Below are 17,480 nucleotides of genomic sequence, written 5' to 3' on the forward strand. Positions count from 1 at the left end.
GTCACCTTAGGGGCGCCGTAGAATCCAGACGAAACTGCAGGTTTTCATATGAATTTAGAAGGCCATCAGATTAATAATGTAGGCTGTATACGTTGCAAGTTACAGCATAGGTCAATTACAGCTCCCTCCCACTTATTAGCGCTGGTCACATTGATTGATTGATTGATTGATTGATTGATTGATTGATTGATTGATTGATTGATTGATTGATTGATTATGTATTACCTTTTTTCAGTAAAGTTCTGTGAAATATTTTTCAGCCAAGTACCCTTTAACCAGTGCAAAGCATTTCTGATTGAAAGAAGCAAAACAAAACTTAAAACCAAGTGCTGCGGCATCATTGTTGGGTTTATTAAACTTTGGAACTGTATTTGTATTTATGTGGCCTCGAACTATTTGGAAATAAAAAGATATAACAAAAAAAAATAATTTAATTATAAAGAAATATTTGTGCACATAAAATTATTATCAACAATAACTTAGTGTCCTTATTTGTGGTCATAGTAAAGTTCTGTTCTCAAAAAGAAAGAATTAATTGAATTTTAAATAAAGTTTTCAAATGATTGATAGGTGATTCTAGGTGGCATGTGACAAATTGGGTCGAACCATAGTGGAGCTGCTGGGTTTTTAGGATACTGAAATTGAATAGCGTACTGAATTTTCTGAACTTATATTTTTATGAAATGTTTACATATACTTTTAGAATATATTTTAAAATGTCGTACCCCGTGGAGTGCCTTCACATACCCCCAGGGGTACACGTACCCGCATTTGAGAACCACTGGTTTAGATCATTGCAGTCTGCTTACCACCTGCTTACGGTCTCTCACACAAGATTAAAAACCAAAGAATTGTACCTTTCATTTTAACCTAAGACATTCCTCTTCTGTAGACATTTAAAAAATAAACTGTTAAAATATATATACATATATATATATATATATATATATATATTATTTTTTTTTTTTTTGGTGTTCTAACTCTATAAAGTTTGCGGCTGTATTTTATTTTTGTATTTTATCCATCCATCCATTTTCTTGACCGCTTATTCCTCACAAGGGTCGCGGGGGGTGCTGGCGCCTATCTCAGCTGGCTATGGGCAGTAGGCGGGATACACCCTCGACTGGTTGCCAGCCAATCGCAGGGCACACAGAGACGAACAACCATCCACACTCACACGCACACCTAAGGACAATTCTGAGCGCCCAATCAACCTACCATGCATGTCTTTGTAATGTGGGAGGAGACCGGAGTACCCGGAGAAGACCCACGCGGGCACGGGGAAAACATGCAAACTCCACCCAGGAAGGTCCGAGCCTGGACTCAAACCGGAGTCTTTTGTATTTTAACCATGAATAATATTTTGTAAGTCCTCTCTGTACTCTCCTGAAGTGACATAAAACTTACTCCGGAAATCACTAATCATAGTCCTAAAATAATTTACAGTAAAGTATGTTCTCTACTGACTGTATAAAATTCTACAATTGCCAACTGAGTAAAGAGGAGAAATGTGTTATGACAATGAGCAAGGCATCTTTTTTGCATCTTTTTTTTTTTTTTTTTTTTACAGAATGACTCAAGACTGTCCATGCACTTTTATTTTCATCATTTTCAGTGCCTTGACAAATTTATAGTCCCAAATCAGAGGATCATACTGTTTCTTGTGAGTCATTGTGAATTAGCCAAAGATTTTGTTTTGTCTGAACCAGATAAGTGACAAAAAAAGAGTGATTCATTAATGAAGAAAAATACATTCATTTACAAATAGCCCCCAAAAAATGTTGCCCTCATCTTGCTTTTTTATATCTTTATCTTAAAAATATCACACACTGTTATTAACATGCATGCAATTGAATTGCAGCTTTATATTCATGTTGCTGCAAGAAACAATTATAGATCTTTTAATTGTATCTCTCTTCCCCCTACATGCTATTTAAGTGGCGAAAAAAAAAAAATTAAAAAAAAAAACACATACCGGTAAATGTTTTCAAGTGGTCTACTTATTAATTACAGCAATTTTGCAAGGGAGAGCCAAAATATCTCCACAGACATGTGATGTTACAGAGCAAGTGCACCTTCAGCCTAATAATGCAGTAAATGAGAACAAGTTGTCCAAGTCCTGAAGAGGAAAAGCAGCCCCAGTCCATCCATCACACTAACACCACCATGTTTGACCGCTGGTATGAAGTTCTTTTTCTAAAATGCTGTGTTCCATTTATTCTGTCAGGATCTGAGCTGTCAGGCTGTGCTCTCATTGTTTGTCGTTGTGTTACAGCCAGTTGACCACGACGGGCGCCAACGTGACCCGCACAGCTGTGTTCATTCATGTAATCATTCAGCTTATTTAAGAGGCAGTCCAACCAGGTACCAGTTACCGGGCTATTGCCTAATGCCCAAGCCTAGCCTAGCCTAGCCTAGCCTAGCCTAGCCTAGCCTAGCCTAGCCTCGACTCGACTCGACTGTTTCTCGACCTCGATTCTTGTCTCGCCTTGTACTATGATTTTGCCTTGCCATTGTATTTTTCTAGTATAGTGATTTTTGTATTCTCCCTCTTGCCTTTTTGTGTAAGCACATTTATTTGATCTCCTTGCTCATTTGGTGCTAGCCTTTTAGTTAGAGTTACTTCTACGGTGTTGCTTGCGCTTTCTGTTACCGTTTTCTTCCCTGCCTTGCAAGCGATTTCTGTTTGGATTTTTGTGTGCCTTTTGTGTAAATAAATTTTGTAAACTGCTCCGCTTTATGCATTTTTTGGGATCCGCACTCACATCACAACATATTCTAAATAGGCTACAACAAGAAATAAAATCACAGTTAAATTTACTTCAGCCTTCCCATGACCTGCTGAGGATCTGGAATAGTGCAACTTCCTGTGGACCATGTGACTTAAGGATTATTCAAATTTTTTAATGTTTTAGGGTAACAGAACCGACTGAAACCCTAGTGAAAAACAAAATAGTGAAAAACAAAATAGTATGATGTAGCACAAATATTTAAAGAAAAAGTGCATCGCATTTCTAAAGGATTTAAATGATTATATCTCTTGGCAAATCTAATTTTAGGAAGCACAAAACACAACAAATGGTATTTTTCCATTCTTTTTTCATTATCCATTGTTGTCTTTTAAAATATATTTATTAAAAACTACATGCAATCAGATTAATGTGCAGAGCACTTGGCTTAGTTTAAAAAAATAATTGTGCATTTACACATTTTATTTCCATGGCATGGAAACGACACCAATTTGTTGAAATGGCCTATAACTTTTGAAAGACGTATTTTCACTTTATCATGCTTTAGATTGTTTTATTTATTTAATCATTCCGGGGCAACAGCAGCACTGTGATGTTTAAAATGAGGGACGATTCAATAATTATCAAACTATCTGTGGAATGTCACGATTAAATCAGAAGGCAGATGCATAAAGATCACGTTCTAAAATTGTCAGTCATCGACCAATCATTTGATTGTGTAATCAACAAAGCAAACATTGTGGAGGCAAACAATCAAGGTTTGTTTTTCTTATTGATCGTCTTCCATGAAATTTAATTTCTATCACCGAGGATAAAAATGTTTGAACAAAAACTATGAGTTGCCGTTGTGTGAGAGCTAACCCTGAATTATGGTCCAAACGGCGCCTCATAAAAACACCGCTCTACACTTAAAACAATGTAACAACAAAAAACATTTTCACAATTTTCAGACACTAAAATTTGCTAAATATACTACAATAGTTTGTCGTGGTCACACAAACGAATTTATCACCCGCAGATCACTTTTTGATGGAACACATTGTGACAAAAACACATCATTAATCACGTCTCTTGGCCTGGCTATTTATTTCACCACGTGCGTCTCAGCGTTCGATTAGAGGACACATCAGTGGAGCATGTCTCTGAGCGTCCCCATGCAAGATGACAGGCGAATCAAGCCTGAGCACAAAGCTACCCTGGCCTTGGCCTGTCAATTGGCTAAGTGGCATCTTGTCTTTTGCCCTCTCACGTGTCACTAAGAGACTTTTAACCCGTTTTATTTGCGGGAATGCCTATTAATCACATCATTTGATTTCCCCTGTATGAAAAGCAAAGAAACCAGGCAGTGGGGGGACAGAGTCACGATTTAGATTTTTGCATTGAACAAACCAAAACAAAAAATAAGTGTGACTTTTCTTTAGTTCGGGGCACAGACTGTCGCATGGCGTGGACAGGGGGGGTCTTTGTTAGCAAAGAACAGCGCCTGTGTTTGTATCCAAAAGACCCATCAGCCTCTCCTTCCTTCTTTCTTCACATGGACTGAGACTGTTTGCTTAAAACGCGTGCTGCGCTTGACACGCACACTGAACAACGCGCTCTAGAGACACATTGTACAACCTTTGATATGCTTGTCATTGTCAAACAAGACAACCATTCAATCAACCATCTATATAGTAAACAGTGGGACTTCTTTTTATCAACATTTTTTTTTTCCAATTATTTATAATGGGTGTACAGATTTTTGCTAGTCACGGGGTTCTGGTCCATATCTCCGAATATATTGCTGGCATTGGGTCAAAATTTTGTACCTCCAAAATACTCTCTTTTCAGAAGACCCCATCCATCCATCCATCCATCCATCCATTTTCATTACCGTTTACTCCTCACAAGGGTCGCGGGGGTGCTGGAGCCTATCCCAGCTGGCTTCGGGCAGTAGGCGGGGTACACCCTGAACTGGTTGCCAGCCAATTGCAGGCAGAAGACCCCAAAAACGGCATATTTGTTCAACCCCAAGCCATTTTCAACACTATAGATTGGTCAGTAATTTTTAATAAATAAATAAATAAATAAATAAATAAATAAATAAATAAATAACACCCACATATGTGGACCAAGGTTATATTAGTTAACTAAAAAACGAAAAAACTAAAATTCAAAAACAATTTCGTTAACAAAATAAAATAAACGAAAATGCTTTTAAAAAAACTAAAATAAACTACATTTTATGTTTAACAAACTAACTAACTATAATTATAGCAAAATGTCCTTTGTTTTAGTCTCTGGTAATTTAATGCAAGAGCCTTTGGGGATGATTTTAAATGTCATTTTAAGTAGATTTATTTTTATATTAACCGGAATGAGGTGTGTCACACAGAAGTGACGTCATCTCGCAGCAGCCAATAGAAAAACACCAATAAAGATTCAGATGACGTCGCTCCCATGGTGTATTTTTAAATATTGCGCACAAGTCATATACATTTAAAAAAACAAAAACAAAAAAACAAAAACAAAAAACAAAAACTCATACTGAAACTAATTAAAACTAAACTAAAACAAAAAATTTATTAAATCAATAAAATGAACAGAACCACCCTAAAAACAAATTAAAACTAACTACATTTAATAAAACAAAACTCAAAATGAAATAAACATTAAATAAAATGAAAAAAAAAAAACTATAATAACCCTGATGTGGACTGACCAACAGTATAAATTTTTGAAAAAAAAATAATAATAAATCCCCAAATTGTGACTTTTGAAGTTTCGACCCGACATCACCAATATATTCATTAAATTACAACATATATTTCTTCTGAGACTGTATTATTTGAAGTGCAATTTGCGAGGCAAAATTTACATTTGTGTGCCGTGGTGGGATGGAACGTAGCTGACTCCCGGCCAATGAAATTGTCAATTGAATGAGTTGGAACATTCTCCAATTTAACATAGTTCCATCCAGATGTCGCTAGTGGAGTCAGTCAAGGCTAGCTTAGCATTTAGCATAATGCAAACTCCACTCATGTCCATAGTTAGACGGTGATTTGTACTGGACTGGGATTCCTGGGATTAAACCTGAGAAAAATAAAATGCTCCACAAAGTTATAAAGAAAGTTGCTCCACAATCGAGGATTCACCAAACTGATTTCTCACAATTAATGAACAATTATCAATGAATTATTATCAATAACCATAATTATTAACAATGATTTAATAAGGTAGGGGTGGCATGGTTGACGACTGGTTGGCACAACTGCCTCACAGTGCAGAGGTCGGGAGTTCGAAAACACATGGAATTTGCATGTTCTCCCCATGCCTGTGACGTGGGTTTTCTCCGGGTACTATGGTTTCCTCCCACATTCCAAAAACCATGCATGGTAGGTTGATTGGATACTCTAAATCGGAGGTGACCAAGTCCGGTCCTCGTGAGGCCCTATTCAGCCTGTTTTCCATGTGCCCCTCCTTCAACGCAGCTGCATCCAATGATCAGCTCATCAGCAAGCTTTGCAGAAACCTGATAACGATACTGATCATGAATCAGGTGTGTTGGTGGAGAGAAACATGGAAAACAGGCTGGATAGGGCCGCTCGAGGACTGGACTTGGGCACCCCTGCTTTTAGATGGATGGATGGATGGATGGATGGATGGATGGATGGATGGATGGATGGATGGATGGATGGATGGATGGAAGGATGGATGGATGGATGGATGGATGGATGGATGGATGGATGGATGGATGAATGGATGGATGGATGGATGGATGGATGGATGGATGGATGGATGGATGGATGGATGGATGGATGGATGGATGGATGATAAATAAATCTCTGCAAGTGTTCAAATGGTCATTTCTACAACCTTCCTAGGAAATCTCAATATCCCACCAACATGGAAGTCTGTACAATACATTGAACTATTGTTTCCAAACTTCTATTGAGCCAAGGCACCAAAGATATTAAGCATTAGAAAAATCTCCCGAAACTCCACCAAACAAAAATGTCACAAAAAGTATGAATAGTGAAATGATCATATTGTTTCTGTTTACTTACAAACTGACTTCTTTGTGTGAAACCTGAGCCTATATTACAACACAAAGCGAGTTGTGTACTCGCTGTAAGCCATTCTGTTGTATTAATGGCAACAGGTGGAAATGCAGGTTTATTGTACTTTTCGTCAAATAATGTAAAAACATCGTTGATTTCATCATCACTCTTTGTAGCTGGTGTAGATAGATAAACAAAGACCCAAAAGTTCAGACACAAAAGTTAAAATTGGATCTGTTCCCTCCCCGATGAACTTTCACGACACATTATTAGTAGAATCCTGTGATTGGCTGGCAACCAATTCAGGGTGTACCCTGCCTACTGCCCATAGCCAGCTGGGATAGGCTCCAGCACGCCCTGCGACCCTCATGAGGAGCAAGCAGTTCAGGAAATAGATGGATGGATGGATGGATGGATGGATGGATGGATGGATGGATGGATGGATGGATGGATGGATGGATGGATGGATGGATGGATGGATGGATGGATGGATGGATGGATTGATTATTAGTAGAATCACTGCTGTACCATATATCCATCAATCCATTTTGTGTACCACTTGCCCTCACTTGTGTGGAATATTATATGTGTTAATACGTGTTAATATTATATGTATTATTGGAATAGAGAAAAGTCATGAAAAGCAAGTGGAAAACATGCAAACTCAAAGGTGCACGGAAGACTTGCAAGCTCAAAAGCTCGGGTTTGAACCCCCAAACTCTTGTGAGGCTAACCACCATTTTGTCATTCACATACTGTAAAATGAAACGCAGATAAAACTAAATAGGCTAATTGGTTGTTTTCATCCAACAAGTGAGGAAATTATGTAGTTAATATCTTGAAAATTTCCTGTTTGCACATTTTACTTGACACAAAACTAAAATTGTGCAAATTGTGTCCACTTATAAGTGATTGAGGTGCACTTTTGGAGCTTGGGCAATTGGCTAATTATGTGGAATCCCATTAGAAGTAATGTGATTAAATGGAGTGACCCTACATGTAAATGTAAACAATAACCACACGTGACGAGAAAATCTCTCAACACTCCAATGCGTAAAGTGTGTTGTCCATTTTACGCACAGGTCTGATTTGTTTCAAAAACCTTACCTAAATTCAAGAGGGAGAGCGAGCGAGATGAACTTTAAGCCTATCATATGCCAGTTCTATCCGCGCGAGTTGCTGTTCCTTTAAGACTTTATCCTCCCCTCGTTTTACTTTACTATTTTTTTCCTCTCTGGCCTCATACAAGGAGCCCTTTAAGACCCGTCACAGGCACACAGAGCTTGCATTCATAGCCTGGCACAGCGACCGAGGGGGCTGGGGAAGCCTGCAGTGTCACCGTGGAAAGAAACTGAAGGATTCTCCTGCAAAAGCCACCTTCAACTTTTCCTCAGTACTGAAGTAAGATGCTCAGCATTTCCTCTCTATACTGCTCCTATGCCTGCTCTCGATCTGTCTTCTTTTGCAAATTTGAGGAAAAGCCATCATTCGGAATTTAACATGCTCTTTATTGGCACTGAATGGCCGATAAGGCAACTGTCATTCATCCAATTGTAATGTAAACACTTCATGCCTCAATTACAGATCATTTAACAAATTCACCTATTCTTTTAAATTACTGATTACCTTGTGTCCTTGTGTCAACATTGTGCAAGTTATATTTGGGTTACTATTTTATATTTGCTAGGCAGCTTGCTGAGGTCGGAAATGTGGTCATATTTTTGCAATTTGAATTTGTTTTTAATAAAGTTGTTTTCAGTTCCTTGACGATTAGAGCAATATTCCATTAAATGTGAGTTATTGTAATTGGTTAATAAAATATGCAAATTAGTGGCAATTTCGAGCCAAATCAAGTGAATTTAATGAGTTCATATTCATGAAATTCATTTTGTGCACTGAATTAAAATTAAATAAACTGCAAGAGTATTTTGTAAACTGTTAGATTCTCATGATATATATATATATATATATATATATATATATATATATATATATATATATACACATTAGTGCTGTCAAACGATTAAAATTTTTAATCTGATATTAATCACACTTTTAAATTTTGATTAATCACGATTAATCAGCTAAATTACTTGCATATTCGCGTAATATAAAATAAATACAAAATACTGTCATATTTTGACATTAACACATTTTATTTTCTGAATGTCCTTTACAAACATTGATTTAAATGCATGTACGCAATTGCATGCATGCGTGTATTGCTCAAAACAGCATCATATCAGTTGGGTGCAATTCCGAAATTATTAATTAATTAAACGCAAATTACTTTTGTTTTATCACGCCTGGAACAAAAGGCGTAGGAAATGCTGTGTATTGACCTAATCACTGACCTGTGCAGACTTCAATGTAGCCATCCACGGTTACGTTCAAGGCTCAAGTGCGGTAAAAAAAAAATAGTGCGATTAATATGCGTTAATACGTGATTAATGCGACAATTTTCTGTGATTAATTAATCTATTAACGCTTTAACTTTGACAGCCCTAATACATATATATATATATATATATATATATATATATATATATATATATATATATATATATATATATATATATATATATATATATATATATAATAGCACAAATATGGTTTACTTCAAGGGAACTTTATAACCAGTGGGTTTTTCATTACAGCACAAATACTTTGGAGCCATGTTCATGTTTTTTTTTTTCCCCTTGCAAGTATGAACCATTTAGCGGGGACCAGGTACAGTAGGTTCAGGAGACTTGCAAACAATTATTTAAATTTGAAATAAGTCGCTCATTAGAAGCATAGGGAGAAAATTGTCAGCGTAAAACAAATCAGAAAAAAAGTTTGTGTATTATAGAAACCTTGGGAAGTTGGGAGTTATATAGAAAAGTCTGGTGCATCATTGAAACTCACAACAGAATCATTAAAAAAACTAACAAAACAAAAAACGGCAACCTCTTTTATAAAATCGCCGGACGTGGGCTAGAGCTCAAATTTTCCCACAATTTATCCTGACAAGCGGGCAAACAAACAAACCACTGAGTTGTATGCTGCTGTGAGTGTAAAGTTGAGCCGGGGTGTTGATTCAACAGACAAAACAAGGACACATTTTGCTGCCTCTAAAAGACGTGGCCCTGTGCGACAAGCACACTGTGTCAAATCACACCATGCACTGCGAGGTTTATATTTCCACAGCCTGGCCGTGTTTATCCAAGAAGTGCCGTGTAAATCCGAGGTCTGTGCTATTGCGGCCTCACATCATTCCAATACTTTCTCTCCTGGGAGCATAGAATAACTGCCAAATCTTTAACAGCAGTCGCTTATTTTTGTGGGGTAGGTTGGGTGATGCTTACGTAAAAAAATAATAATAATAATTTAAAAAAAAAAACACTCCATTCCACCTTGCCAGAAATATGACTACAGTCGGTATTGACTTCTGATTTCTAATTTGTCCTTCAATGACAAACAAAGAACTATGTAAAAAAAAACAAAAAAAAACTGACAACAGATCTGTTGCGTAGCGTGGGTTACCATCACCCAGGGCAACTCAAGTACTCGCTGCAGCTCAGTGGAGTCTCTTTTCCACCAGTCCAGTATTAAGCCTTTTGACTTAACTCTACTTTCCCCTTACATTCGAGTGTGGAAAAAAACAGTCACAGTCATGTTTGTGCCATTGTGCAACACTTTATGCATGAACGCATGCACAATAATGCAAAGCTTTAGCATGGTGGGGAAGCATCCATATTCTTTGTTTTCAAGTGCCTTGGCTCAACATTAGTCGCTAGTTTGGAGAAAAGGATGCCAGAATCATATCAATCATGAGTGAATAGTCACAATGTCACTCATTTGCAGTGAAGGAATCTTTCACTGAGTCAATCACTGTGAATGAACGACGTATCTTTCGCAGTTCCATTCTTGTCCAGCTCTAGTGAAGGAAATGATTCCGTTTATAAAGTGGTTCCATTCAGTATGCGCCCTCAAAAGACATGTCCATTGGAACAAATCAATGATCATTAGTGAATGACGAAACACAAATTAAAGAGGAGGTCGATGCAAAAAAATCTTTACAAACACTACCGTATGTTATTTATACCAACACTAGTTTAAACATAGCATTCCGTTTATAATTGTGCTTGTGGAATACGAAAAAAGCAGCAAAATCCTCTCTTTTTGTAATCTATCTCAGGGGTCGGCCATTTTGTCACTTGTTGTCAACTGAAAATGACATCACAGTTGCTCAGAGTAACAACCAATCACGGCTCAATTGTTTTCTGAGTTTGATCATGTGACATTCACAAACTGAACCGTGATTGGTCATTACCCTGAGCAACTGCGATGTCATTTTCAGTTGACAGCAACTGGCAAAATGGCCACCCACTGAGATGGATAAAAACGGAGGGTTTTCCTGCTTTTGTTCAGAATATCATACTCAGACTAGTGGCGGGGTGATGTAGAACATATTGTGAAGAACATTTTGGGGTCGGTTGACGTTCGCTTTAACCTAGTGATCAACTTGAAACAATAACGGTACGATAGATTTGAATATGGTTGCAAAAAATAATCATAGTAAATTCACTGCATTCTCATGTTTTTGTTGTATCATAGAAGCTTCCAGAAATGTGTCCAACCACGAACTCTACTTATCTGTTTATATTGGTTTTGATGTTCTAAAAACCGTTTCATCAACATTCTCCTCTCAACAAAAAGCAACATCCTGAAGTTCTGCTGTTTCAGGTCCGACCTGGTGAATTTTCATCGCGGGAGCCTCAGAGGAGAGTGACGCGTGGAAGTCATCAGATAGGTGGGCGAGTTTGGTGCTGACGGCTGTGCTTTAACAGGTAAACTGGGGTCTAAGGTGCGCACTGAGCCGCCTATGATACCAACCACACGGATGGAAAGAACTTTGATGTTCAACCCTCATAGAGTTTTACAACGGAGGCTGAGAGTAGAGACAGATTGGCAGTTTATATTATAATTCAACAGAGGTCAGAGGTGAAGATCAGACACACTAACATCAGTCTGCCCATTAGTGCATTAGAGTAGGGACAAAAAGCAAGTAGAGTTTAAGGAAAAGGTCAAGCATCCTCATGAAGATGTCCAGAGAGGAGCAGAGCTTGTCAGATGTCGAGCTCAGTCCCGGCGTGTCGGACGACAGCCGCTCCCGATCACCTGGTCATTCGTCTGGTGCCGGCGGGGATGAGTCACCCCTCCACAGGCAGCAGCTGCTGGCGGTCCTGGATGACGCCGCGAGGGGCCATCCCCCCTGTAAATCCGACGATGAGGACGAGCGCTTCCCCGCGGGGATCCGAAAGGCGGTCAGTCAGGTGCTCAACTGCTACGACTGGACCCTGGTGCCCATGCCAGTGCGTGTGAACAGCGGCACCAAAAGCAAGCCACACGTCAAGAGACCGATGAACGCCTTCATGGTGTGGGCGCAGGCGGCGCGCAGGAAACTGGCAGACCAACACCCGCACCTGCACAACGCCGAGCTTAGCAAGACGTTGGGGAAGCTTTGGAGGTGAGGTGGTCTCATTTTCACTGATCAGATTTTGAATGGTCCATTTCATGAAAAGGTCTGAAAAGGTTATGTTTGAAGTCTTGGGAGGTCCAAGAGTGAATGAGAACTAATTTATGACAGTTGTTTTTCATTCTTCCCAGGCTTCTTAATGAGAGCGATAAGCGACCCTTCATTGAGGAGGCAGAGAGGTTGAGAAAGCAGCACAAGAAGGACTACCCCGACTACAAATACCAGCCTCGACGCCGCAAGAACGGAAAGACCGGTTCCGGGTCAGGGAGTGACGCAGAAGGCCATTTGGAGGGTGAGGTCAGGCATAGACAATCCATCTACAAGGGTCTCCATCTGGATGTGGTCCACACTGGGGGAGCTGGGTCCCCTCTGGCAGATGGGCATCACCCTCATGCTGCAGGTGGGCTGCCGGCTCCCTTGACCCACCTCACGAGTATGCCCTTGACATTATTAGTGGACTTAGTGCTGTCAAAGTTAAAGTTTTAAAGCTTTAACTCCTGAATTTAAGCTTTAACTCTTCAGTTAATTGCAGTCAAAGCAAAGTTAAAGCTTGAAACTCAAATTCAAAGTTAAAGCTTTAAAGCTTTAACTCCCGAGTTAATTCAGCTTGAACTCAAAATTCAAAGTTAAAGCGATAACACTTTATAATAACTATCCGTTATAACTAGTTAATAGACCATTAGTAAACTCTTAATTAATGAGTTGTTAATACTTATTAAATGTTTAACTGTTTGTTAAGGTTTTATAATTATGTCTATAAATAGTAAAAATGTTAGTTATTGAGCTCTAAATGACTTCTTAACTGTATATTAAGTGTTTGTCACTTAATCATTCACAAATATATTTTATAAATGAGTAATACATCGTTAACAAGCTATTAATAAATTACGAATGACTTGTTAAGTATTACTTACCGTAATAGTTTGTATAGGTTATTGGAACGTTATTCTAATAAGTTGCCACTATTCCTCATTTATTACATGTTAGTAAATGTTTTTCTTCCAAAAAAGTTTATTTTTTACAAAAAGTTTTTCTTACAAAAAATATTTTTCTTCCAAAAAATGTTTTCTGACAAAAAAGTGTTGGTTTTTTTTACAAAAAGTTTCTTACAAAAACATTTTTCTTACAAAAACATTTTTCTTACAAAAGTTTTTTTTGTTTTTGTTTTTTTGTTGTTTTTTTTACGGAAAAGGTTTTCTTCCAAAAAACGTTTTTTTTCCAAAAAGTTTTTCTTACCAAAAGGTTTTTCTTACAAAAAGTTTTTTTTTGTTTTTTTGTTTTGTTTTTTTTGTTCTTTTTTTTTTTACGAAAAAGTTTTTCTTCAAAAAAGTTTTTTCTTACAAGAAAGTTTTTCTTACAAAAAAGTTATTCTAAAGTTGCAACTACTCCATATTTACTAACACGTAATAAATGAGGAATAGTGGCAACTTATTATTAGAATAAAGTGCCAATAACCTATACAAACTATTAAGTAATAATTAACAAGTTATTAGTAAGTAATTTACTAAAAGCTTGTTAATGATGTATTACTAATTTATAAAATATATTTGTGAATGATTAATATACAGTTAACAAGTCGTTTAGAGCTTAATAACTAGTTTATTAATGACATTTTTACTATTTATAGTCATCATAAGACATTAACAACTCATTAATTAACAGTTTCCTAATGGTCTATTAACTAGTTATAATGGGTAGTTATTATGAAGTGTTACCGTTAAAGCTTTAACTCCTGAGTTAAGCTTGAACTCAAATTCAAAGTTAAAGCTTTAACTCTCAAGTTAATTAAGCTCGAACTCAAATTCAAACTTAAAGCTTTCTAGCTTTAACTCCTGAGTTAAAGCGTTAACTTTGACAGCACTAATTTAGTTTAGATTTGACCAAACAACAAGAAACAGCCTTAACACGGTCTCTTCTGTGTGTTCAGGTCACAGCCACAGTCCTCCTACACCACCAACCACACCCAAGACAGAACTTCAGTCTGGGAGGGCGGGGGATGGAAAGAGGGAGGCTTTGGGGAACGGGGTCTCCCGTGGCCCAATGGGAGCAGAGGGTAGTTCAGGTGCGGCAGGGTCTGGAAAGCCCCACATCGACTTTGGCAATATGGACATTGGTGAGATAAGCAACGACGTGATGGCCACCATGGAGCCTTTTGATGTCAATGAGTTTGACCAGTACCTTCCCCCTAATGGCCATCCAGGGATCGGGCAGAGTGCTGGCTCAGGAGCGGCGACGCCCATAACTACCGCATCCCAATACACCTACGGCATCTCCTCCGCTCTGGCGGCCGCCAGCGGACACTCGGCAGCCTGGCTCTCCAAGCAGCAGCCGCAACAGCATCACAGCTCGCCTCTGAGCTCAGACCCGTCCAAGACCCAGATCAAGAGCGAGGCCGGAGGCGCTGGCGGTCACTTTTCGGAGGCGGCCACAGCCGGTTCCCACGTCACCTACACCCCTCTGAGCCTCCCTCACTATAGCGCTGCCTTCCCCTCACTGGCAGCCAGGGCTCAGTTTGCCGAGTATGCTGACCAGCAGGCCCCAGGGTCCTACTACACTCACTCTAGCCAGGCAACAGGCTTATACTCTGCCTTCTCATACATGGGGCCCACCCAGAGGCCCCTGTACACCGCAATCACCGACCCATCCAGTGTGCCACAGTCACACAGCCCCACACACTGGGAACAGCCCGTCTACACTACACTGTCGCGACCATGACAGATAACGAGACCAGAGGGTGCCGGTGCTGGTCCAGCCCCCAGGCCCGACCCGACAAGCAGCAGTGGTTTTGGTGAAAGTGGTCTGGGCAGAGGGGAGTGGGCTGGCACCGTGGGAGTCGGCTGGGGAGACGGGAGGGAAGAAACCCTGCACTGTTCTCGCCCAGATGCAGAAATGCCGTCAGAGGTGAAGGCTGAGTTTGGAGCGTGGTGCTTTTAAAGCGTCTGGTGACATTTTGGTGCCTGCAGTCTTGTCGTTGATGACATTGAGTACACTCAAGTTCCAGAAAATGTCGACCGCTCCAAACTACACAATTAGATCAAGGATGATGTCCCTGTCAGGATGGTGGCTCCCTGCATGGATGTGAGGTTGTCATGGGTAACTCTAAGAGCAAACACATTCTAAATCTACAAAGGATGAAAAGGTATCAAACACTGATCAATCATTCAATGTGTTTTGCTTGTTTTATGGAGGAGAGCCCAAGTCTTTTGCTGGCCCATTCGTATCTCAGGCAAAATTTATATCAAAGTATATCACACTGTTAGTGTTGTAGTATGTTCAGTAAAACAATATTCAAACACTGATTGGGGTTTTTTGGCCCCTTTCTTCCTGTTTATAGCGCTGTTTATGCCTCTTTATATTTTTTTTGTTTGTTTTTACGATGAATATGTATGTGGGAGGAGAGGGGCTGCCATTTCATTATTATTTTTGATTTACAAAGTAAACCTCTCACTATGATGTATTTATTTGAAAAAGAAAATCTACATATGGGATAATTGTAAATTCACCAAAGTTTTGATACCAAAACTTTATAATTATGTAAAAAAAAAAAGAAAAGAAAAAAAAAAAAGAAAGAAAATGCCATAATAACAGTTAATCCCAATGTGACATTCCAAGCTACCTTACATTCATTCTTACCTAAAAAAACAAAACAAAAAACAAAAAACAAAAAAAAACAGAATAGGTTATTACAAATTGGTAATGAAAATATAATGATGTTAAAAAATATTTGTATTTTACACTGACACTGATTAATGACTTTAGTTAATGTGAAGCTTCATTTTAAAAGTGACACCCAATTTTTAACACTTTCTCAATACATTATTAAACATATTAACCATTTTTTTCACCATTTTGTGTATTAATACTGTGCTGCCTTATCATCTCCACTGAAAGTCTCTTCCACTGTGAAATGTCACAAGATTGTGCACGAGTTCCAATCGACAGAAATTTTGAAAAAAAACATTGCCTCAAACAGATTTTTCACAAAGATGGATTTTCATAGAGCCTTTAATGGTCACAGTGCCTTATCTATTTTTCTTGCTTAATTTAATTCAAAAGTAACACATTCTATTCTCTGTATTACCCAAGTCTCATTTTCATTTAATAGTGATTATTATTCTACAGCGTATGTATTTAATTTCTGTCAACATCTTTCAAATGTACCCGCAGTAACTTCCTTTTTCTACATTTCAAAAAGCTGGAAAACATATCAAATGGCTTGGTTTCAAATATATCGCAATATATCACTTTAAATACACTTTTTAATATCCGATTGCCTTGCTCTTATTTAAGTTTTGTGTACATTACCATCACTTTGTGTTAACATTCCTATTCCCAGTCCTCTTCATACTGTTTATGGAAATGCTGTAATCTCTTTCTGTACTTTTTACTTTTGTTGTTATCTGAAGGTTGACATGTTCTATTTGTGTGTGATGGTTGCTTGCACAGCAACAGACAGCAGAAGCAAAAGCTGAAACATGTGAGGATGATTATTTGCACTCATTTAAATAAAGCTTTTCTCTACTAGAATTCTAATTCTATTGTTCTTTCACCCCAATGAAATACATTACCGGCATGCCACACCATTTTATCTGGCCCACTAAAGCACATAACGTTTACTTCTTGATTATTGCTAAATTGATTTCTTCTTTTGATATTGGCAGAAAATCTGTTGCCAAAATTGATATTTTTCTCCTCAATGAATGAATGAAAAGTTTAGTTAGGTTCCATACATAAAACCGAAAAGAAAACACAAACATCCATTTGAACAAAATAACCGAAAAAATAATAAACGGAAGTACCAGGCTAATTATTGCTTCTCGCTCCCATGAATTACATAGAATTTCAACAAATCTAAATTAATAAAACTACGACACTCACATTATTTTACATTTTATCAATTCTAAACATTTATTATTTTACATGTTTTTCTTTTTTCTTAAACCCCAACAGTGAAGTACACAGTTTCAACGTAACATCAAGTCCATTTCACAATTTTATACCCAAAAGTAAAGCACATCTGGATTTGGTGTTGGTCCTCACCTTACATATTTCAAACTTAAATAAATCCCTTAAATTATAGTTTCCATCTCTTAATTTAAAGAAATTCTGAAAGCAAACAGGAACACTATTGTTCACTACAAGATGTCTTCAAATGGACAATATCCATCA

The 17,480-nt window shown here is 38.1% G+C and overlaps 1 protein-coding gene across 4 annotated transcripts; it reads left to right on the top strand.

The window, feature by feature from the left end:
- Nucleotides 1–8,053: 8,053 nt before the first annotated feature.
- On the top strand, nt 8,054–16,838 carry sox10 (SRY-box transcription factor 10). Of its 4 annotated transcripts, XM_077501792.1 has the most exons (5): nt 8,054–8,191; nt 11,519–12,302; nt 12,443–12,744; nt 14,239–14,424; nt 14,512–16,838. In XM_077501792.1, exons 2-5 carry the CDS (start codon nt 11,872–11,874, stop codon nt 15,024–15,026), a joined length of 1,434 nt encoding a protein of 477 aa, XP_077357918.1. In that variant the 5' UTR covers nt 8,054–8,191; nt 11,519–11,871; the 3' UTR covers nt 15,027–16,838. The 4 variants fall into 4 exon arrangements, with proteins under 4 accessions (XP_077357918.1, XP_077357899.1, XP_077357909.1 ...); XM_077501773.1 differs by having other exon boundaries at nt 14,239–16,838; XM_077501783.1 differs by having other exon boundaries at nt 12,443–12,711; nt 14,239–16,838.
- The last annotated feature ends 642 nt before the right edge of the window (nt 16,839–17,480 follow it).

The sequence above is a fragment of the Festucalex cinctus genome, chromosome 1 (assembly GCF_051991245.1).
Source record: "Festucalex cinctus isolate MCC-2025b chromosome 1, RoL_Fcin_1.0, whole genome shotgun sequence".
Taxonomy (NCBI): domain Eukaryota; kingdom Metazoa; phylum Chordata; class Actinopteri; order Syngnathiformes; family Syngnathidae; genus Festucalex; species Festucalex cinctus.

What these genes read in the sequence shown, in the direction of transcription:
- sox10 (XM_077501773.1), top strand. Translation starts at nt 11,872, where the DNA reads ATGAAGATGTCCAGAGAGGAGCAGAGCTTGTCAGATGTCGAGCTCAGT. An exon ending in ACGTTGGGGAAGCTTTGGAG is followed by an intron (nt 12,303 to 12,442) that starts GTGAGGTGGTCT and finishes CATTCTTCCCAG; the next exon opens with GCTTCTTAATGAGAGCGATA. An exon ending in TCCCTTGACCCACCTCACGA is followed by an intron (nt 12,745 to 14,238) that starts GTATGCCCTTGA and finishes CTGTGTGTTCAG; the next exon opens with GTCACAGCCACAGTCCTCCT.